Raw genomic sequence first — 23934 nt, forward strand, 5'->3', positions numbered from 1 at the left:
CGGATCTGGAGGCCGCTGTCCGCCTCTGGAGCTCGGCGCCGGGCCCGGCGGGATGTTCTCCAAGAAGCCGCACGGGGACGTGCGGAAATCCACGCAGAAGGTGCTGGACACCCGCAAGGACCCGCTCACCCGCCTCAAGCACCTGCGCGTCCTCATCGGTGAGGCGGCCGGGAGGGAGGGAATGGATCAGCGGGAGGCCGTGGCCCGGGGTCCGTGGGGCCGTCGGCCCCGAGTCCTGGCTTAGGAAGGACCGGGCTGGGCGGCGTGGCGGGAGGCGGGCTCGGGGCTCTGCTCCGGCGAGAGACCCCACCCGGCTCAGCCTCGCCTCGGCACGGCGGCCGGAGGGAGGGCCCCGCGCTCGGCATGGCGGGGCCGGCGGCGGCGAGGCTTAAGCTGTGTGCTGGGGGCGGCTGGACCCGGCGGGCGCAGCGGGAGTGCTTCGGTCCCCGCTGTTGTACTGAGGCACGTATATTTCCACCGCGTTTGAAGGTGGAATTAATTTGGCGACTGTGTATGGAGGCGAAATGCTGGTGTGCTTCCCCCGCGAATTATTCTCTAGAGCTACATAAATGCTGCTAAGTCGGTACACTTGATAGAAGTGGCTGGTGAGTCCTAATGGTGCCTGTGACTCCCTAATCCATTTCCCCTAAATGCTTACAGTAACAATTTATGTTCGTGTATGTTTTCAAGGTAAGAGCTGCAACAATAAGTGCTCATCAGAGTAGATGTAGATGAGCATTCATACAGCTAGTCTGAAAACACTTCTGGTTTGCCAGTTGGTCAAGGAGGGAACATAAGCACTTAAGTACTGCTGCAGTTCCATGTGAACAGCTGTTTAATCTGACCAGTGAATTAGAAATTGTGATTGTGTGCAATAATTGCCTAATGAAAAAACAGTGGAAAAACCCCCAGAGTTAACCATTCCAAAATATCTTCTAGTTGCATGTCTTTGTAAAAATCTAAGTCATTGTCATCAAGCTGTCCTTGAAAAAAGAAGTTTTCTTCAGAGCATCTTTCGGGCCCTTCAGTCCTGCATGTGTTGCTTCTGACAGGTTATCAACACGTGAGCAGGGCTGGGTCAAGGGCAACTGCATTCCGTATTTAGCACAGAGTACTGAATGGATTATTCTGGGTTCTGCCCACAGTCTGGGGGTATCTAAGTACCTTGTCTTTGGCCTCCAAAGCTGGATTCTTTACTTTCAAAGGAAAACGGTTATTGCTCCCTTTTTTCTTCCGTATTCATGTTTGAAGGAACGGGTGTTCCCTTATGGCAGCATCTGCTGCTGCATGACTTACTTTCTGCAACATGATAATTATTTAGAGTTTTGAAATGGAGAATAGTTGCGTAGCTAGCTATCCAAGACACTTCAGTAGTCAGATGTATCCTCTTGCCTCACTCAGAATGTTACCACTCTGCTTAACTAGCTGTACTGAGCCAGTTGTAGCTTGCTTTATGTTGACTTATATTTATTTTTAGATACTTCATCAGTTGAAACTTAAGAGGAAAGAGCATTATAAAGAAACTAAGTACCTCTCTGAATTTAGGTTTCCTGGCTAAAGTATGTTGAATATTTTTAGTTTTGCTTTAGTCTGCAAAATAATCTGTGTGATTTTGGTCTGATCTGTTCTTGATTTGATATTTCTGTTGCTTGTCTTCTATTTATGAGATTTTCCTTCAGCTTTGTTAATACTAGGATGCATTCTGTAAGATGCAAGCCATGAGCTCTGTGTCAAGCAGACATTCTTATCTAATCTAAGGTTTCTGCTTGCTGGCTGTAGGACAGACTAAATCTGCTGGGGCGTGTTTTTATGTGGTGGCTATTCCCCTTTCCCCCCCGCGCATGCGTATATCTCAGCCGTTGAAGCACAGCTCCCACATAGCCATCCTCCAAGTCTGGGAGAATACAGTGTGTGGCTAGGTAGGGAAAGGTGTAACAGTACTCTTCAGCTTGTCTGTCTTGGATGCGTCTACAAGATTTGTCATTATGCAGATATTCTTACATGTACGAGGTACAAAAACAAGGGTTTTCTGGGGGCAGGGGGAGTAGGATATTTCTCTATGTATTCCTACTGTAGTGCAAGAGAAGTATATAGCAGATTATTTGAAGTCTGTCTTCTGCTGTGATCACCTCCTTGCCTTATTCTTTAAACTTCTCTGCTCCCTAAACTGGCTTTCAAAGCATAAGCTCTATGCCCTTTCTTTTCCAATTGTTTCTTTGACTAGTCTGCAGGACCAGATTAAAAAGTAATGTGCCCATATAAGATGGACTGCTGCCTGATATGGCTTCCCATGCAGGCACCATCCTGCAGCTTGAGCAGCATACTGCTGCATTTTCCTGTTTTTCTTTTTTCTTCAGTGACAACTCCCCCAGCATAATAATTGCCATGTTTCCATGTGCTATGGGGAGCCAAGCTAGCTATTGCCAACATACTATACAGGGGGAGAAGGGAGGAAATCTCAGTTCAGCTCTGTTTGGCATCTTTATGAATGAAAAATTATTTGTCTTTTTTATTGCTCTTAGCCCCAGCATTGGAGACTATAAGACTGTCCAGAAGAGAATTCTCTGCTGTTTCACATCGAGCAGAAGGAGAGAATTTTCTCCTGTTCTTAAACTTAAAATCCTTTCAGTAGGCCTGCAAGGTGTATTGGACCAGAGTTAATTTTTTTTTTTCTGTACTTTTTAGTCTTTGGTTCAGCAACGATAAACTGAAGCATGACCTTGGATTCATGGCGGAGACTTGAGGGGAGGAAAGGGAGTACTAGTTCATTTTCCCTCTGTTTTATCAACTCATCCAAAGCAGCAGTTCTCCAGTAAGCTAAAATAATGGAATAGTCATGAAAAGAGGCAGAGTGCTTGTGAATTATAGACTGCTGGTTGTCTATTAGCCAAAGAGAAGAAATCTAAAAAATTTCATTATGGTAAAAGATTGACAGTTGGATCCTACAAGGCAATGGTGCAAGTCAGGCATCATCTAAAAATATTTAAGATAGTATAATGTGGTTGTTAGTAAAGACCAGAAGAGACTGAACAATTTCCAAGAACCTAATATGAAGCTAAGTGAATGGATAGCAAGGAAAGTGACATTTATTTTTAACAAATTAGAAGTCGTGTACATTAGATGTAATTATTTAAATGCCTTTTACGTGATAACTTACAATGCAGTGAGTTGTGTCATTTCAGGAAAAAGTGTCTTGTCATTGGTGACAACTCAGTTTAAATTTAGTAAAAAGTGCAAATTAGTCTGACTGCATAAGGAATATAGACAATTTTGTGTCTTCATAAAACAGTGGTGTACCATTGCAGCTTTAGTAGTCTTATTGCTATAGTCAGTGTATAGAGGATTCAGAGATGGGAATTACTCGGATGAGAGTAAATCCCTTTCTGTAGGGGCAGATTGCGAAAAATATGTAAACATATATGAAAAAGACTAGGAAATAAAGTCTATTAAGGCCTACCAAATTTGAAATTACAGTAAAAGATTTTTGGCTTGGGAAGCTCCTGAGTGCTAGACTAATTATCAGTTATAGGCATGCTGGGGGAAATGCATTTCTATTTTTTTTTGCTGAAACTCTTTTGTAGATAACTGCTCTTTGCCACTTCGCTCCAGTGTCCTGTCTCTGGCTGGTTCTCTGCTCTGCTTCAGTATGGCTCTGTTCAGCCTTTTTCATAATTCAGGAACCAAGGAAAATTCAGGTCACTAATTCAGAATTGATTCAATTATCTGTTAAAGTAAGTATAATACGTGACCAATTTCTGCATGTCACAGGCGTAAGTTTTTTTTAATAGAGGGTAAAGCCTTTAGGAGACCTCCAAGTCATCGTAAATATTATTATTACTAAGAAATGCTAAGAAAAATTGGAAAGAGATTGAATTCTCGCATCCTGGGACATACCGGACTGTGAGTGAAGGTAATCTTCTTTTCACTGTTTTACTGCCACAGTATTTTTCTTGAAACAGCTGGAGCTATCTGCTTTAAGAGATTTGATTCTTATGAGGTGTATTAGTTTCTTCCTGTAAGGAAGTGTTCATCCTCCTTTTTTTTTTTTTTTCTTCTCCTTCTTAGTTCTGGGAAGTACCTTTAAGTCTCATACAGTTCTCTAATGCTATCTTGGGCCGTGTGTGACTGTTTTGTTTACTGTGAGCTCCTGCGGTGGTTAGAACGTGTCAACTGTGAGCGGGAACGTCTAATAGGATTCCCTTGAGGTCTGCATGGCAGTGGCTCAGCCTTGTCAGAAGCAAGGCCCTGCTGTAATGAAGGCTGCCAGCTACAGTTAGTGCAAGTGTGATCACTGAGATTTTTCTAGCAGATGGAAGTGGAGGGACATAATATACCTTCTGGAATTAGGTGCTGCCTGCAGAACGTAGCCTGTGATTTTCCAGAAAAATACATGATTTTAGCAGTCCCCAGTGAATTAGCAGCTAATTGCAATTTTTAGAATCGTTAAGAGGAAATAACATGGAAATAATATTGCATTGTTCTCATAATCAGTGTTGCAGTGTTTAATCAGACTTCAATATCAAACTAAAATTCTATGGTTTTAAAACAGTAGTTCGTAAAAGTTTGTTCTAGTAATCCTTCAAGCATCAAACCATGCTTGATGGGTCCTTTTGTTAAAGCAGTGCTTTGAGAACTCTGTAAATAATAAAGGCAGCTAGATATGTCACCCTTCCAGAACGTCATACCTTAACAATATTGACTTCTTGTTTTGGTCTAGTTTTGATATCAAATAAGTTGCTGCTACCTGTTGAATTTGTAGTTTCAGTCAGAATTTGTAAATATCTGTGTTGGTTTTTTTTTATAAAAAAAAGCTAGCCCCCCCCTACATATTTAATCATTTCTGTGTAATCTTACTATGTGCAAGCAAGTCAAATGAATATATTTGGGTTAAGATTTACTTTTAGGGCTGAATTCTTAAGAGAATTTTTTACTTTTTTTTTTCCTTCTTCATTTTTATATAGAATAGGAGTTACAGGCCTGTAATCTGTTAATCCAGAGTAAAGGAAAAATGAATATATTATTTCTCATAAATTATTTTATTTGCAAGTGATATCTTAAAAATACACTGCTTGTATCTCTGGAACCATGGAGAGAATGCTGGTAAAATGTAATGCTAAGAGAACAGAGTATTTGAAGTGTGGGGTCTTTTTTTATTATTTTGTTTTGTTATTCTTGGTGGTTGGTTAGTGCTTGACATCTCATGTATGCGATCTCTGAAAGGGAAAAGTCAAGCTATACTGGACAGAATGAAACAGGCTGCATTGGACATCCATTCTGATACATTGTTTAATATTAAACAATGTACTTAAACAGAGATTGCATTTGTCTAAGGAGATTTTAATTTAAGAAATCTATTTCACTGGCAGTCAGCCCTAATGCTTCAGCTGGATGGCATTCTTTGGTGTTGCACATCATCAACATCAGTCATTATAATACCACTTGTATACTATAATAAATGAAAAATGTCTTATGGTCGTTAAAGTGAGAGACGAGTGAGAAGCTACAAGCAAAACTAGCTGCCTGGAATTTTCTTTGGAGATAACTGTTCCAGAAGTTTCTGTGAATGTGCAAAGCTGTATTATTTTTGGCAAGAGTTGTAGATCTTATTTTTTTCTTTCTTTCCTGGTAATTCTAACTGCAGAGGACATGTCACCGCTGTAATTCATGGATTTGGCTGTGGGCTGAGCGCATTTTAAGAAATTAGACTTGATGTTCTGTCAGTCTTGACTTAACCCTGAACCCATTCTGTTCTGTTTTGGCCAGGAGAAAAGGGGGAAGAATCCCTTTGTTTTAGGATTTTGGCTGACGTTACAGGCGACTTGCAGAGAGCAGCAGTGGCCGGTGCTGCGGGCTTGCAGGGTGAGGGCTGGAGTCGGATCAAAGCCCCAGGCTAGACAAAGGGGCGGCTCCCACTGCTTGGATGCGAAGGAAGGGTCTGTGTGGGTTAAGCTTGTGACAGTTCGGAATGAAAATAAGTACATTGCTACGGAAGTGTTTGAAGTTGCTTAAATAAAAGCTTAAGTTCTGGAACATGCATGAGTTGTTACGGAAGCATTTCTTAAAAGTTTACTAAGCATAAGTCTTCTGGAGTCTGCAAGCAACCTGAAAGAATTAGGTTGGAGAGCTGTCAGCTGCTTCTGCTCATTCCTGTGGAGTACCAGTGTTGAAATTTGTAACAGTTTGTATGTAGATGATGTTCATTGGTGCTGTTAACCTGCTTATTCATTCGTGGGGTTTTTTTTGTGTATGTTTGTATCTAAAAGATGGTGGTGATCAGTAGTTCAGACTTGTCTGATGTAAAATAGAAGTACATTAAAGGATTTCTTGAAGTGTGTTCCTTTTTCAGTACCAAAAACCACAAGAATATTTTCTTTGACAAAATTGCCTTTTTAAAAAAAATGAATTGTTAAATAGCTGTTAGTCATCTGGAACAGTAAGGGCTAATGTGAAGCCCTTGTTTAATAGATTTGCATTTGTAGCTCACTATTTGAAACTTTATGGTTTGTTATCAGGTCTCTTTCACTTTGACAGTCTGTTAACTATGCCAGAGCCACCAGTTAGTTCTGGAGGTTTTCCACTTAACCTTTCTAAATGACATGCTTTTCTATTCGAGAGACTGTCCGTATGTAACTGAACCTCTGTACTGTTTTGCTGTAAAGCAGCAGTTAAATTTTTCAGCTTGAAGAATTAAGAATGAGTAAGTTTTGTTGGCCATTTTGCTTGTATGTTAACTGAAATTGAGGACGCTTAGAAACCTCTTGCTTTCTAATGGCACCAGTTTGTTATGAGAATTGATACTGAACACTTCAGCCTATAGTGGGCCTCCGCTTTACAGAAATAGAACTAGCAGTCTGGCTGTCTTCCAGGTCATTGTTTGCTCCAGTTGTCACTGGCATTTTATTTTTGGGTAAGGATGAGGGAAAGTGACTTAAAAGCCAGTAAGTCTTGGAATGAGACAGGATAATGTTTTTGTTATACTATGTGCTGTAACAATTTTATGTATAAACATACTATTGAATTCTGAAATACTTAAAATCGAATGTAAAATTAACCACAACTTATCTGTAATGATGTAGACTATTTTGTTAAATGCTATGGTAAATTTCTGTGATGCTTTGTGTGAACTGGTGAATGTTAATATTCTCTTCGGAAAAGTTAATGTATATCTAAGATCTGGGGGGGGAGGGGGGTTGTTTTAGTTTTAAGTTCAGTGTTTTGATTGTTAACCTTTAAAGTTCTGTCCTGTGCAGAAAGTACAAGTTTACCTGCTTTATAATATTTTAATTTCATATAGCAGGCAATCATCTAAATAGTATAGATGCATTTCCCTTGCAAACTCAACTAATTTATAAATATGTAACAGCTGTTGTGGATTAGTTTATAATAATTTATGGGATAATATGTAGAAAACAAAATAAACAAGGAAGGCAATTTTTGTATAATACAAGTTAAGCCCACTGAGATCCTTTTCCTACAAAGGACTGGGATGTTGTACGTGTAAACTTCTAAGCTTTGCAGAATCTGGCTCAGGTGATCCCTTACAAGGGGGAAAATCTGTGTTGCTTTTTCTGGTTCATGTTTTACATCTGACAAAGTAATATTTTAAGCTCTCTGAGGTGGTACTCTTGCGTTGTAATTCTAGGTATGATATGCTATTCAAATAGTATCCTCCATCTAATGTGTAATATTAAAGGGTTACATTTTTATTGAAAAACTTCTGTGAATACAAATTATTCCTGGTTAAAAAGGGATGTGCTGATAATTGAACCATAATAAAAGCGTTGGTGCAAATGGGTTTACTCTCAGGCAGAGTTCTGTGGCAGAACAAATTTTCTGCAAGAAAATTTTGGCCTAGAATTTTCCCTTTCTAAAATGATCACTGTGGGCACTTAAGTGCACTTCAGGTTGGACTTGATGATCTTACAGGTCTTTTCCAACCGTAGTGATTCTGTGATTCTGTGATTCTGTAAGTTTTGAATATCTTACTGAGATACTTGAAAAGAATGTAACCTTTCAGAAAGTTTTGAACAATTAACCTTCAAAAGAGTTGTCTATTTGAAAATACATGAAAATAAGTTCCTAAGAAAAGAGTTGGCCACTTGAAAATATAGAAAAGTTCCAAAAAGTACAGTCACATCTAAGCACAGAAGTTGGTTGGAGAGGTGGAGGGTTTTTTGTTTTGATTGTTGTGTTTCTTTTTCTTTAGTCCTTCTTTGCTACAGCTCCAGTCTATAAGATGGGGAATAATAGAACTTCCAAATTTCAGTGGGTTTAATGGAAATATGAATTCCAGTTGAGCTGGTACTTGAATGCTCTTGTAATGAGGGTCATACAAATAGCTGAGATAACTAGTCTTCCATTTTTAGTTCGGTTCTCTGTTTCATGCATCAAAATAGAACAGAAATTGGTAAGCTGAATATGGCTTCTAAAACTTATACCAAAAAAGTTAACTTACCTTCTTAATGCTGAACCTAGAAAAAACTAAAGCTACTTTTAGAAAAGTTTTATGGAAGGAAGAAAAGGACAGAGAAGCTGTACGGTGTCTCTTTGTGCTTAAATGTAACTTTCTCATTAAAAAAAAAACCCCAAAACACCACTGAACACGCAGAGTTAATGCAGAGATCAGATTTGTACCAATTTTTAAGTTACAGAAAATTATTAAGGAAAAATCAACAATCAAAGATTCATGGTTCTTGCCCTTGTGAAACATGAAGAGAAATGCATTTTCTTGACAAACAGCTTCCGTAAACAATGCTGGAAATCTGGATTTTAGTGTACTGGAACTATGGTTTGTACGGTAGAAGCTTTAGTTTTTACATTGTTGGAATACAGTAATGTCCCATTTTTCCCTCTCCCATTCTGAGAAACTTTTCTAACTATTTTATATGGTGCCAGATCTATTTCTGAGTCCTTCCCTCCTCCCAATCTGGGCATAAGTACCAAGAACACAAGGAATACATTAGTTTGTGTTAGTTACATGAATCTGTGGTAGGAAAATACAAAGTTGTTTTGTTTAAATAAATAATTGAACTGTAAATTAGGGAGGAAAGCCTGTTTCTATGTAATCCCACTTCATATAAAAACAAGGCTATGTCTCTCTTCTTAAAAAGGCAGAAAAGATTAAGTAGCCAAAGCAGACAAGCAACTTCCTGCGATTTCCCAGTTCAAGGCTGTGTGAAAAGGACATCATATGCTCCTTGTAGAGGATTTTTACCTCTGTATGCAGCATTTATGATACTTTGGGAGAGCATAGAGGAGAGACAATGACCTAGTATTGGAGAAAATGGTTTAACATGAGAGAATTGAAGAGCTGTATCTTTAGTTGATCACAAGGGTAAAGGTGAACTGAATGATTCCGAGACATTTTCATTAGGAAAAAAATATCAGATCCTTAATTAATGAAGAAAGCTATAACAGCAGCGTATAGCTGGAAGTTTTAATGTTAATGTAATCAAGGAGAGCAATGCATGTAGTAGTCATGTGGATTGTGTTCAGTAGAGAGGTAGCTGTAAAATGGAATGATGTAACACAATGGAATAGACTGCCCAGGGAGGTGGTGGAGGCACCCTCCCTGGAGGTATTCAAGGAGCATGTGGACGTGGCATTGTGGGACGTGGCTTGATGGGCATGGTGTTGTGTGGTGTGGTGTGTGTTTTTGGTGTTTTGTTTTGGTTTTTTGTAATGGTTGGACTTGATGATCTTCCAGGTCTTTTTCAACCTTAGTGATTCTGTGATTCTGTGTATGCAGGTGGCCAGATGAGATGATTTCCAGAACAAACTCTTCTAAGGTCTACATTATCTTCTCCATGCTGTATCTGCTTTTTTCCCCTCCCTCCTCCTTCTTGCTGTAATTCTTGGTCAGGGTATGCATAATGAGTTCCAAACTTCTTGACCAATGCAAGGTTCCAAATTTCTGGACCAGCAGCTTGCTGAATCACTATAGGTGTCCTTTGATGATAAGCAGATGCTCTCTTTTGCTGTAGGTGGTAAACCTATCAGATACACAAGTGTGTCTTCCCTCCCTTGGAAGGAAAGCTGCTTTTCAGCATTAACAGGAATAGTTTGTGGGTTTTTTTTAAAGTATTAGTTTGCAGGTAATCCCAGGACAAAATTTCCATTAAATAAAATGTTATATTTTTATTTTCTTCTATCTGAAGTGATAGAATTTATTGCAAGAATTCAGTTGTTGTTAACTATTTGGTTTGAATTCCAAAAACTTGCTTTTGATTATGCTATCAAGTGCAATCTCAGGAAGAAATCGGGGTGAAAAGCATTTGCTAGAGAAGTAGCAAAGTCAAGGAATTTTTTACTTTCATCCTACTCTCCCACACTATAGCTGTATTCTGAAGGTATACTTTTATTGTTAATTGGGTGTTAATAATAGTAATACAGGTCTACCAATGCTCCTCTGAGTCTTTTCTGAGGTGATTGGCACCCCATTGTGTAACTAAATAAATGAAGACCATCCTCTGAAATTCCCCCCCAAACAGAACTCTGGAAAGGCAGAACGCCTTACCACAGTGCCAGTTGTATGTATGCAAGTGTCACAAAGTAATTATGTGGTAAAATGGGAATCACTGGTAGCTGGTTATGTGGGCAAGCCTTTAGTTTGCTTCCTGTAGAATCTAGGAATAGCATCTCCAAAAATTACAAACTGTTGTGTTAAGATTGAGTCTTTAAAGAATAAGTTTGTTTTGGTTTTTTTGTTTGTCTGCTTCAGAGTTGACCCATGTTTGGGGAAAGAATGAAGGCCTGTTTCAGGAAACGAAACACTTCATGTGCCTGCAAAAATGCAGCATTCCTGTGTATTGACTGGCAGAGACCCTGTTCAACTGCTTCCAATCTCTTTAGTATTTGGAACTAGTGTTTTCTGCTCCTTTGCATCAAGTGAAGTGTTCCACTGCTTTCTATGTGCAATTCCCACATAGCAGTTAAATGTGTGGGCATAAAGATGATCTTGTGCCACCCTCCTTTCTCCAGAAAATCTCAATCATTGATTTCTTTTTCTCTTAAATCCTCCTGTCTTAAAACCTCTTGATTTGCCTCTTCCTAGATTTTCTTGTCCATAGTCTAGAACTCACTCAGGGTTTTGCCCCATGAGTGGAAGTAGGTATAGTGGTTGTGCCGATGCTCTAGTCATAGCTCCTTTTCTTGTGTACTTGCCCTGACCTGAAAATTGTGGTCTAGTTTGTTTAAAGTGGAGTTGTTTTTTGTTGTCCTTTAATATTTCAGACTCTAGACTCTAGCAGTTCAGCAGCTGATCTATAAGTGGTGTCGCAGTTTCTGGAAAACTGGAGGTTAGGTAATCTTATAGATGGTCAGGCACACACTTGCCACCCGGCACCACTAAGTTTATTGCTAGCTAAGCTGCCTTGCTTTAAGGGTTCTTCTTAGCTGTTAATATAGAACTGTGTTCTCCAAGATCACTCTGGCTCCGCCACACTGGTTATGCAAGATGTTGGCAGAATGCTGTGATACTGCAAAAATTGCACATGTATTGGAAATTTTTATAGCAAGATTCGTGATCAAATTGAGTTGGCAGACCTGTAGAACTACATAATAAAATAGAATTGGAAATATGCCATGCTTTTGGCCATCCTTTCTTTCAATTGATTGCTTCTGTGCTTTATACTCTGCCAGTTGTATATCCAGTCATGTGTGATGATAAAGATTGCCATTCTGAAAAGGGTTAAAAAACTATCATCCAATAAAGAATTAGAAGGGGACATATAAAAGATGATGCCTCAGTGCATAGAACTGGTGAAGGGTATAAAGGTTTTGTTTGCCTCACCTCTCTTCATGTTTTTTTGGGTTTGTTTGTTTGTTTGTTTCACATCAATATTCTGAAAGAGCAGAGTTTTGCCCTGTAAAATACAGTCTCCCTGTTCCTCTGTGCTTCCGCACTATTGTTCTGTCCACCTAGTTTCTTTAGTCTAAAGTAGTTAAATAACAGGACAGGGAGTGTCTTTTGGTTCAGTGTGTACTAAGGCTTGAAAGAATTGGTTGTTTTAAATGATCAATTTAAAATTAATGTAGATAAATCATCATGTATTTCTTTAACTGGGGGTGTGCACAAAACCATCTAGGGGGTTGTGGGAGGACAGTCTGGAAACCTTCCTGGGGTGCACAAGGAGGCACATCCTCTCTACACTCACAATGATATTTTTACCTCAGAGTATCCCTGAGGTCCCAGCTTCTGATCTCCTGAGACCACGTGATCAAAGGAGTGCGGGAGACTGGGCCAGACTGGAAAGGAAAGTGCATGTTGGAGCTTGGAGGGAGCAAGGAGGCAGCAGTGGGAATCCAGTGCTGCTGCTTGCTTTGTCCCAACCTGTTTCTCTACGGAGCAGAGGTCGTCCTTGCTTATCATTCTTCTCCCATTTTTTTGAGTAAGCTCAGTTGTGTCTAGTAATTACAGTGGGGGACAGCGATGGTCTTTCTGTTGTGGAGTTTGCGCAGGGTCGTTAGCTCTATTTCTATTAAAGTAACAATTAAAATAGTGTTCATTTTTACAGTGCTAGTCCTGGTGGAATTCTGGTTCATCACTGGGGTTTGCAGGCATTACTGCCATGCAAGAAGACACTGCTTCCTGTTTTAAAATTCAGTAGGTACTTATGGCGTGCCATATTGAATTTCTTATTCTTTCAAACTGAAGCTAGAAAACTTAAAAAACTTCTTTACCAATAATAATTTTTCTTTTAAATATCTTTAGTTCTTACTACTGGATAATGGCATGCAGTGACTATGAATATTTGAAAGAAATAAAAACAATGTTCTGTTCTATTTTTCAGAGAATGCAGAATCAGTTGATCTCAAACAGTTTTTCGACCTACATTTCTCACATATATATTATGTGTTCTTTGAAAACTTTGTGACTATTGAAGTAGGTCTTAAACAAAAAGGTAAGTATTTCAAATAGAATGCTTTTTTGTCTTCATGCTCCTGTGTTTGTTATAAAATAAAGCAGGGTGTTATAAATAAAGCACAGTGTCTGTCCTCACGAATGACAACATTAGATGTGTAGAAGTATGTGTAAGTGCTAACTTTGCAAATGAAGGCAGAGCAATTCAAGGTGCATGGAGGTGAGCAAGGAGGGTTTATTCTTTGATGGCTGATTTTGCCTGTTTGCAAAATGAGGATTCTTAAGGTGTTATACTTTTTGTGTTCTGCAAAATTATTCTAAGTTTGTTTAACAAGATATTGTGTAACTTAATCTCTACCAGCTGTTGATGCCATAATAAAAAGTTATACAAACTGTAACTATCATAAACAGTAACTAGGAAATATACTTTTTCATTTGCAGAAGGAATGCAAAATAATTCTTGTAGCTGTAGAAATGCGTGTTTTTGTTTTACACATATAAGGGTCTTTGTCAGTGTTCTTTACATTTTGTTTTGGTAATGAAAATGTATCTTCTATTAATTTTTAATTCCATCTAGGTCACAAGTCTCAAAGAGAAGAATTAGATTCAATTCTTTTTATTTTTGAGGTAAGATAACTTGAATATTGCTGTATGAATGTTTTACGTTGAATTAAGTCCTGTTGAATAGTAACAGTACAGCTATCTTACAGTTGCCTGGAAATACGCTTTACGCTTAACTGCATTCCTTTTTCTTTTGCTTAGAGTTGAATATATGTGCTTTGTGTGAGAAGAAAACGAATTTGACTTGCAGTTTTGCAGGAAGGTGTCTTAACTGGAAAAAAATGTTTTCTGCATCTGCAGATGGTTCATTAGTTTTTGGTGGTGGTGCTCTCTGCCCCCTGCCCCATATTGTACACTTTGAAATTCTTATAAATGTGATGTGTGATTGGTTGTGATCTTTTTGACCTTTTGATTGCATGTTATCATAGAATCATAGAATAGTTTGGGTTGGAAGGGGCCTTTAAAGGTCATCTAGTTCAACCCCCCTGCAATGAGCAGGGACATCTTCAACTACATCAGGTTGCTCAGAGCCCCATCCAACCTGACCTTGAATGTTTCCAGGGATGGGACATCTACCACCTCTCTAGGCAATCTGTTCCAGTGTTTCACCACCCTCATCATAAAAATATTCTTCCTTATATCTAGTCTAAATCTACCCTCTTTTAGTTTAAAACCGTTACCCCTCATCCTATTGCAACAGGCCCTACTAAAAAGTTTGTCCCCATCTTTCTCATAAGCCCGCTTTAAGTACTGAAAGGCCACAATAAGGTCTGCCAGAGCCTTCTCTTCTCCAGGTTGAACGATCCCAACTCTCTCAGTCTTTCCTCACAGGAGAGGTGTTCCATCCCTCTGATCATTTTTGTGGCCCTCCTCTGGACCCACTCCAACAGGTCCATATCTTTCCTGTACTGAAGGCACCAGAGCTGGACACAGTACTCCAGGTGGGGTCTCACGAGAGCGGAGTAGAGGGGCAGAATCACCTCCCTCAACCTGCTGGCCACGCTTCTTTTGATGCAGGCCAGGATACAGTTGGCCTTTGGGGCTGTAAGCGCACGTTGCCAGCTCATGTTTAGCTTTTCATCCACCAGTACCCCCAAGTCCTTCTCTGCAGGGTGGCTCTCAATCTCTTTTTCCCCCAGCCTGTATTGATACCAGGGGTTGCCCTGACCCAGGTGCAGGATCTTGCACCTGGCCTTGTTGAACCTCATGAGGTTCACATGGGACCACTTCTCAAGCTTGTCCAGGTCTCTCTGGATGGCATCCCATGCCTCAGGTGTGTCAACCACAACACTCAGCTTGGTGTCATCTGCAAACTTGCTGAGGGTGCCCTCAATCCCACAGTCTATGTCATTGATGAAGATATTAAACAGTACTGGTCCTAACAATTTTTCTCAGAATAGATTACTGCTGTAGAATTAGTTTTTATAGACCCCTTTTATTTTTGAAAATATTTATTACTTGAAAACAGCATTTCACAATATCTTTACCAAAAGCATATCTTGAATTAGATACTAATTTAATTAAATGAGAACATTTCTGAGCTTAGAATGTCAAGTTTTTGTCTTTCCTTTTTGATGGAGGCTTCTAATTATAGAACAAGGATTGTGTTTTTTAAAAATATGTAAAGATGAATACAAATTCCAAGATTTTTTTGAGGTACATTGGTGCTTAAAACTATAGGGTTAGCTGTTACAGGGAGAGTGAATCTGAGGAGAGCTGGTTCGTTTGTTCACTGGTTCCTACATGAAGGGGTATTAGGTGACCTGTGCTTTGGAAGCAGTTGCACAGGCTTCTAGAAGGCCAGGACCAGTAATTCTTGGGAAATCAGGTTGTTTACAAGTTGCTAATGCCTCTAGCATAAATGTTGAAGTGCGACATAATAGATTATTTTTTTTTTAACTGTCTTTTGTCACTAACTGTGCTCTGTTTTTTTACCATCTGAAGATGGAGAGGTGTTAGACCATTATTGCCCCAGCTCTTTTCTTCATTGTTTTGCTGTAGCTCATTATCCCTCTGTTGAGAAGGCTGAAGCAAATGTTTGCCTGTGCCACAGAGGCAAGTTCACAGCTGAGCATCCTAGATTAAGCTACTATAAAGGTGGAATTAACCTAATACAACCTGTTGTGAACCAGAGCAACTGAGGCAGATACTCATCCCATTCCACTCCCTATGCTATAAGCAGCAAAAGAGGCAGTGGAGCCAGATAAACTGCAGTAACATCTGAAGGCTCTAATGCAGGACTTGCCAGACAGTCTGTCAGAACCTTTGGGCTTCTTAGCGTTAGGAATGGAATTACTGTGAAAGGACAGTAATTCTTCCAAGGAAAGCAGTGTGGAAATTTTGAAAGTTAACCCTTCATCTTCTGATCTGTGGCCTTTGTGCAAGTACTCTTTGGTCTTCCAAGGGTGATATCTGCAACATAGGTCCTTGGGTTCTGTTTTTTGTAGAAAATTTTGCAACTCCTTCCAGAAAGGATTCATCAGAGATGGCAATTTCATAGTATTGGTAAGTTGATTTTCTTTCTTTCTTTTTTTTTTTAAAAATCTTATTCTTTTATTAGTAGCTATTAGTAGTTTGTGCTGCTCATTTCCTTAACCTTTAAGTGACATAACAGGATTTATGGTCTTGAAACTCTTGCAAGTTAGAGGAAGGAAAAAAAAAAAAAAAACAAACAAAAAACCCCCACCAATGTATGAGATGGTCTTCTAAATAGAATTAAAGCTGTGAATCTGGAAATAGAACAGTGGCTGAGAAAGAACAAAGACAGGTGGAAAGTTGCTTTGTAATTTTTTTTTTCTAATTTTTTCTCTTAGTAATAAATTCAAAAATTGGGGTGAGGTCTGTATTTGTAAATGGGGAACACTGATATTATGCACACTAATGACTTGAGAATCATTTACTTTTAATGTACACATCTCAAAAAGTCCGTGGGGGAAGATGTTATGGGTTATGAGGAAGCTGTGAAAGGTGATCTTTTTTTTCCTTCTGGCATTGAGAGAGTTGCCTGAGGATATCAAGTTCACCAAGATTAAATTGGAGATTGCCAAGGACTTGTTTAAAAGTTACTATCAAGTCTGACCGAGAACTCTGACATCTTACTTAATAAAGGAAGAACAAACAAAAAAAGTATTTTTTTTTCCTTCTTTTTAGGGTTGATTTTAAAGAAGCTTCTTCACACTGGAAATTCATTAAAGGTATTAGAAAAAGTTGCATACTACGTTTGTCTAAAATACTTAAAAATACAAATTAGAACATAAGGGCAAATTTTTATGGTAAAAAGCACAGGAATGAGAACCAGATCATGACTTGTGTGTCATGAAAGAATGACTTCAAATTACCAGCTTTACCTCAGTAGAACTACTCACAGTAGTAATGTGCTTGCATAGAGTAGCCAAGTTAAGAACGTGTGTGAATGGTTGAAGGATTTGTATTAAAACAGAAGTAAGCGTTAACCGTTCATTGTTAGGAACAAGGAAACTGGTTTTGAGGCTCAGGCTGTCTTGGAAGTGGAAGATTATCTAGGCCAAAGAGACCTATTGGTGGGTAGTGTAACAACGATTGACCATGGGACAAAAGCCGCCCAAGTGTAACATGTAGTTCTGGTACTGCAACAAATAACTATGCCACTCCTCTGTAAACCATCTGCAGGCTTGGCTGGCACTGAAATTCTCCAGTGTGAGAGCCAGGAGGGCGCTGCTGTACGACTCCATCACCTTCCTTGAAGAAGGAATGGAAGAGGATAGAATAGGTCCTTCTGCAAAGACCTCACTCTGTTGTCATAATTCATGAACACATTTAGAAATTATCTGATGATCTTTGTATTTTCTGAAAAAATCACATGGTATCTTGCACTGCTGTTGTCAAGCAAGTGACTAGACACATGTTGGTTTTCTTCCTCTTTCAGAGAAAACCCTGTGAAAGAGATTCTGTGAGGCAGCCAGCAGTGAAGGTGCCAGGGTTGTCCTTACATTTCAGCAGGAGCAGCAGATGTGCTATCTTAGCTCTGCTGATTGCTGGTGGTCATACTGTCTGTCTGTTCTCATCTTTTCTACCACTCCCCTTCTCCTTCTCTGTCCAGGACAAATGGAAATGCTTTTGTATGTTCTGGGACAACTTAACTTGTTAATTTTTTTTTTTCCTTTAAGATACGTCGAGAGGGCGTGCGTCTCTTTCTTTTGTGGCTGCAAGCACTTCAAAATAACTGTAGTAAAGAACAATTATGGATGTTTTCTTGCTTGATTCCTGGATTCTCATCACCACAGTCTGAATATGGTCCCCGAACACTAGATAATCTCATTAACCCTCCACTTAATGTTCAAGAAAGTAAGTAATTTGGTAATGTTACTCAATTCTCTACGTAATTCAATTCTCAGCACAGAAAAGGCAAGTTGAAGTAATGAAAAACTAACATACGTACGTACCCAGGGAGATTATGGAGCTGTTGATGAGGTTTTTGGCAGTTTATCAAGTCTTGTTCCAATAGTAACTTTGTCTGTTGTTGTTTTTCAGGGGTGGGCTGTTTTTTGTTTTGTTTGGTTTTTTTAAAGTATTGCTATAGTAGCTTAACACATACTGGGTGAAAATAAACTGACCAATTTAATGTAATTCTTAAGAATTGCAAGCAGATAATTGCATTTACTGCAAACTTGCACAGGTGGATTCTGCTTGTGTTGGACATTTGCACCGGCTTTGGCCATACTCTAGAGAACAAGCTATGCAACGCAGTTTCTGGCATGGCCTTCAAGAGAATGAGCGGTTGTTAGGGCAATGCTTAAAGCCAAATGGTTGATCTTCCTGCTGCATCTGTGTATGACCAGGCAATTAAAGCTGTGGTATTCTTGTGGCTCGGAATCTTCCAAAAGAATTGGAGCTTGTAAATTGCAAAACCTGAGGTCAGAAAGTTCTGCATCAGTGGGAAGGCTTGAGCATCCCAAGATAAGCTTTTTATACTTTCTAGACTTATTTTTTTAAATATGAACATCATCATCTTGACTCCAATCAATGGAGTGAGGGTGGGTTTTCTCTTAACAGAATTCTTATGACAGATTTTCCTTTGACTGTTCACTCTAGCAGTAAGTATCAGATACTGGTAGCTTAGGGGAGCCTCTTGCCTCCTAACTCAATTTATTCCTGTTAGCAGGATTTTAAGCTCATTTATTAATGAATTGTAATTTGATGGGGTCATAAGTGCAAACTGTGTATTCACGTAAATGTGAATAAGGAGCTAACCACTTTTTCCTCTGATCTTAAAGTACTGATGCATTTTCTTTCCACCTCCACCCAATGCTTTAGAGCTGACACAAGCATTGCTTGTGGAATCAAGCAGTGTCTCCTTGACTGGTAATTAAATTTACTGAAACTAAGCTGACTTAGCAGATGAATTTCGTGGCAGGATAGCTCTGCAGATAAGTCTGCTACATACTTTAAGGCCTGTTTTGGAGTTATCTTTTGTTATATCGCTACAGGGGAAAGGGAGGCATAAATCTAAATGGAATGTACGCAATATAGAAATGCAGAATGCAAAAAGTGAAATGCAAACATCTAACTACAGGAACAAGAGAAAAATAAACTCTGAACTAGCTTCATTGTAGAAGTAAAAGAAGTATAGAGCTAGTAAAACTTCACAGAAATGTAACTGATCAACTGCTAAATGAAGAAATCATGAGAGATGCAAATAATGGCTTGACGTTTATGAAATACAAATGTTACACTACTGTTTGCATGAATTCCAAAAGAAATGGCTTATGCGTTTTGGAAAAATTGTGTCTTGGCAGGTAGATTCCCAAGGTGCATAGGGAGTACTGCGCTATTATCTGCTGTGTTTTTACTTATGTAAGAAATCAGTTCTATGGTGGTTTATTTAATTTTCATTAATCTTTTTTTAATTTTCATTAATCTATGGGTGAGTTGTTTTGCCTGTAACTGTCTCTGCTTACCCCAGTACATTTCTGCTTTCATAACTTGGTCGATATTTATGCATGAGAAGAAATGGTATAAATTTTAGATGTACTATTTTTTTTTTTAAAATAGCTCAAGTGACTATAGAGGAAATCACTCCACTTGTTCCTCCACAATCAGGAGATAAAGGACAAGAAGATCTAACAAGCTATTTCTTAGAAGCACTTTTGAAATACATAGTAATTCAGGTATGTTCTACAGTTTTCAAGCAAACAAGTATGAAACAACACCTGTTTGTGCATTACAAGAAGACACATAGCACTGCAAATGTATTTAAAAATGTTTTAAACATTCCTTCCCCTTGCTCCCACCCCAAGTCTCCTTTGTAAAAAGCAAATTCTCCTAGAAAATCTTCACTTGTCTTCTGTGAAGATTCATATGTCTGTTACCACAGGGTCTTGCATCAGATTGCAGCATGGAGAAAAAACAAGTCTTGTCAGTCACTTCCAGAAGTGCTGATTCCAGCTCCCCATTTCCACCTCCCTCCTCCCCACCCTGTTGCCTCCAACCAATGGAAAGATTAACTGGGCTCTTTCTTATTATGTGGGTTTCTTGGTGGTCAGGGACTTTGCTTTTCAAACTAAGGGGAACCTTCTAACTGAAAGCATTGAATTTTTCTGATATAGGAGCTTAACAAGTCTGAGCAAACTTCTGCTGGCCATTCGTCTAGGTTTATACTCAGACTCAGTGATTTGACTGCCAGTGTCTGTGCTTAGGGTCAAATTTTTCCTCCAGCTATCTTTCTGGAATTTCTGCTGTTACAGTAGACTAACCATACGGCCTCTCCATTCTTTAATGGAAACACTCTGAGGTACTGGAAAGCCTTGGTTAGTAGAAATGCTCCAGGGTGTGTTTAGAGCATGATACAGAGATTATGGCTTTCTAGCAAGACTTTAAGTTTTTTTTGTTTGAGTTTGGTTTTTTTATTCATTTTTCTGATCAACAAGATATTTTCTATCCAGATCTTGCAGGGATGGTGCCATGACTCCTGTTGGTATCTTAACTGTACTTTCTGGGATTTTAGTTTTAGGAGACTTGTAAGCTTAAGCGTAATACAGTACACTGCACAAAGAAAATTTGAGATTACTGCTACAGCTGAGCAACTGAACCTCTTCAGAAGAGAAGCAATGGGAAACAGTACATTTTTGAAAAAATTCTGATCTCTCAAAGTTTATGAGTTAGGTTCTGCTTGAAAGCTGCACTGCTGAGATTGCACTCACTTGGTGGTATTGCTATGTGAACACCAGGTACTAAGATTTTGCAGATTCCAAGATACCGAAAAGGCCAATTACAGAGCTAAACTGTGCACAGAAAATGAAGACTTGAATGAGTATCTAGTCCATGGTGTGCAGCTCAGGCTCACGCTATGTCCTTCCCTCTGTACTCTGACACTTCTGTGATCTCAGCCAGTACTTCAGATGCCTGGGACAGGGCATGGCAAGAGCTCCTATCAAAAACTGTGGCTTAGCTATTTTATTTTATGTAATTGATTTGCTGGACAGTTAGCACATGCTGCTTCCAGGCCTGCTCTGCTGTCATATGCCCAGCAAACTGCTTGGCTGCATGATATGCTGTAGGTGTTCCAGGGTATTGCCTTCTGCATCAGACTTGTCTGGTAGAACCCAGCTGGATTTCTGTCCATAAGTTTTTCTTCATGCTTTTTCAGGTTGTCCTAGAGACAATGGATAGCGGCACAGATATGGCCAATGTTAAACTGAAACATTTTATGGCTTCCCTTTATCTGTCTTGCTCTGTGAACCTGCAGTGCTGGTATAATTTGCAACCTCATTTTGTTGCTTCCAGCATCTCCCAGTTTGAATAGAGGTCATCATACTTGTGATCTGTAGTTGTCGTGGTTTAAGCCCAGCTGGCAACTAAGCACCACACAGCCACTCGCTCACTCCCCCCGAGGTGGGGTGGGGGAGAGAATCAAAAGAGTAAAAGTGAGAAAACTCATGGGCTGAGATAAAGACAGTTTAATAAGTAGAGCAAAAAAAACCGCATGGAGAAGCAAAGCAAAAGAAGGAATTCATTCACCACTTCCCATCGGCAGGCAGGTGTTCAGCTATCTGCAGGGAAGCAGGGCTCTATCACGCGTAGCGGTTGCTCGGGAAGACAAACGCCATTACTCCAAATGTCCCCACCTTCCTTCTTCTTCCCCCAGCTTTATATCCTGAGCATGATGTCATATGGTATGGAATATCCCTTTGGCCAGTTGGGGTCAGCTGTCCCGGCTGTGTCCCCTCCCAACTTCCCGTGCACCCCCAGCCTACTCGCTGGTGGGGTGGTGTGAGGAGCAGAAAAGGCCTTGGTGCTGTGTGAGCCGTGTTCAGCACTAAGGAAAACATTCCTGCTTTATCAACATTGTTTCCAGCCCAAATCCAAAACACAGCCCCATACAATCCAAAACACAGCCCCATACTAGCTGCTATGAAGAAAGTTAACCCTATCCCAGCCAAAACTAGCACAGTAGTCTAAGCTTAATGATGACTGTTCAGTTTGAATAAAAATACCCCATACATTCTTGAAGACTACTGCCCTCTCTGTAATAAATTGGTAGTATTATATTTAAATTTAGGGAAGTCATTGAGACAGGTGTCATAGAACTTTTTCGCTATGTGAATGATAAAGTCCTTTGCTGAAGTCTCATTAGAGGCACTGATCATTTCAAGCTGAATAGTTACTTTTTGATACTAAGTTCTGGTAAAGGACTTCATGTCACTCATTTGTACATACTAGTCATCCATTCAGTTGAATTATGTTGGGGAGGTATATATATGTATGTATATTCCATTCTGAAGGCCCATTGCCCTGAAAATAGATCGTAATAAAACTGTGAACTTGGAGTAAGGAATAGAGGAGGGGGAAAAAAGAAGGGGGGCGGGGGGAAGGCACTTTTCAGAAAACTTCCTTTAATTTATTTATGATAGACTTGACACTCTGCAGGTAGATGGATTCTCCAGGACAAAGATGGAAATTGCATGTTGGGTTTATTATTACAGAGAACTTACCATGCTTTTCAGTAGGATAACATTTCATAATGGGGAAGGCTTAGCACTCGTGATCCATGAAAGTAGATTTGTGTAATTCAACTTTAAAGTTTTATCTTCTGCTGCTTGTGGTTGACAGATTTGTTTGTTTCATATTGCCAACCACACAAACGAATCCAAGTACCTATTATAATGAATATATGGACACTTGTTAGTCGAAATACGTTAGAAGAAATTGTCAAACAAATGTTCAGAGTAGCATGGGTAATTGTCCTTTTCTTATAAAACATTTTGAAATTAAAAACCAGTTTTATTAAAAACTATCAATTTGGGTTTACTCCCTGACTTGGCAAGATGACCATAAAAGCAGATTTCTATTTGTTTCAGTATTTGATGTGTTCAAGTTAATTTTGAAGCAACGTTTTGGAACAGAACAGTCTTTGTTTCATTGACATTTCCTAGCTAGTTTCTGTTCTGTCTTTCTAAAAGTGTTTATTAAAATGCATATGATTTCGTTCCAAAGAAATAACTTATAAAGAAGCCATTTCATCATCTTTCTCTTCTACTTCTAGATGTTTACTTTATCCAATTTCTTTTTTTAAGGTTAAGAGTTTAGAATGGAAGAACAAGGAAAACCAGGAAAAGGGATTTTCATTTTTATTCTCAAATTTTAAGAAATACTACTTACCTTCTATTTTCCCAAACATCTGTAAGGAGACCAGCTTATATAACCCTATACTTGGTAAGTGTTAACACAGCTGATAAAACCATTACATGTTCTCTATTAGAGAGTATAGCAAAGCAGTTTTTTGCTTGAATCATGTTGCCCATAAAGAACATTCTCCAAAAGTATTTCTTATGAAAGAGCATGTTGTGGTTCCTGTTCATGGCTTTCAGTTCTCTGTTCGTGGAGGCACCTGACCCTTTCATTAGAGTGAATCTTGCTATATTAACCTGATTCAGGTAAATTAAATGTTCTCTTAAAACAGTTCTTTAGTGTGACCTCTGTTGATTTAAGTTGTGGTCTGAAGAGAAACTACTGCTGCTGAGATAAAAGGTGTTAGTGTGCTGTTCTTTGGGGGATGTTGGCTTTATCTGTACAGAATCATAGTGTTTGCATCATACAGTGTTTGCTCATAGTTCAGTCAGGGCAAAGTTTGTTATGTCTTTTTGTCAACTATGTTTTGTCAAGAGCTTGCAATAGGAAGAGGAAGTTAGGGTTTAACACAATCTTTAAAGCTGGTGGTGCTAGAATATATCTTTCTGTATAGAGAGCGGAATTTTAGGTGTTTGCTAAGCAAATCTAGAGTTTTGTTCAGAGTTTTTTAGCCCATTCTAAACTAGAACGTTGTTTGCCTATCTTGATTTTGCTAGCTCAAGTTTGCATGTGCCCATGCACATGTTGGTTGTAAACCAACAGAGTTCAAGACTCTTGTTTGCAAAGCAATACCATGTACACAGGTTTAAGCTGCCATTTCTTTACTTGAATAATATGGACACCTCACTGCTCTTCTTACCTGTTGATGCAACATCTCACAAGGATTAGTAGTGATCTCCAGCCAC

General features: G+C 39.2%; 1 protein-coding gene across 5 annotated transcripts in view; it reads left to right on the top strand.

Annotated features, from left to right (window-relative positions):
* Positions 1 to 52: 52 nt before the first annotated feature.
* RALGAPA1 (Ral GTPase activating protein catalytic subunit alpha 1) overlaps positions 53 to 23934 on the top strand; it is a 136647-nt gene continuing 112765 nt past the window's right edge. For all 5 annotated transcript variants that reach the window (XM_059819665.1, XM_059819664.1, XM_059819668.1 and 2 more), the window contains exons 1-8: positions 53 to 158; positions 12792 to 12902; positions 13440 to 13489; positions 15871 to 15928; positions 16574 to 16617; positions 17569 to 17746; positions 19454 to 19569; positions 22975 to 23113. In XM_059819665.1, the coding sequence (XP_059675648.1) occupies positions 53 to 158; positions 12792 to 12902; positions 13440 to 13489; positions 15871 to 15928; positions 16574 to 16617; positions 17569 to 17746; positions 19454 to 19569; positions 22975 to 23113 (802 nt within the window). The remainder of the gene's footprint in view (positions 159 to 12791; positions 12903 to 13439; positions 13490 to 15870; positions 15929 to 16573; positions 16618 to 17568; positions 17747 to 19453; positions 19570 to 22974; positions 23114 to 23934) is intronic.

This window comes from Gavia stellata, chromosome 7, assembly GCF_030936135.1.
Source record: "Gavia stellata isolate bGavSte3 chromosome 7, bGavSte3.hap2, whole genome shotgun sequence".
In the NCBI taxonomy this organism is placed as follows: Eukaryota; Metazoa; Chordata; class Aves; order Gaviiformes; family Gaviidae; genus Gavia; species Gavia stellata.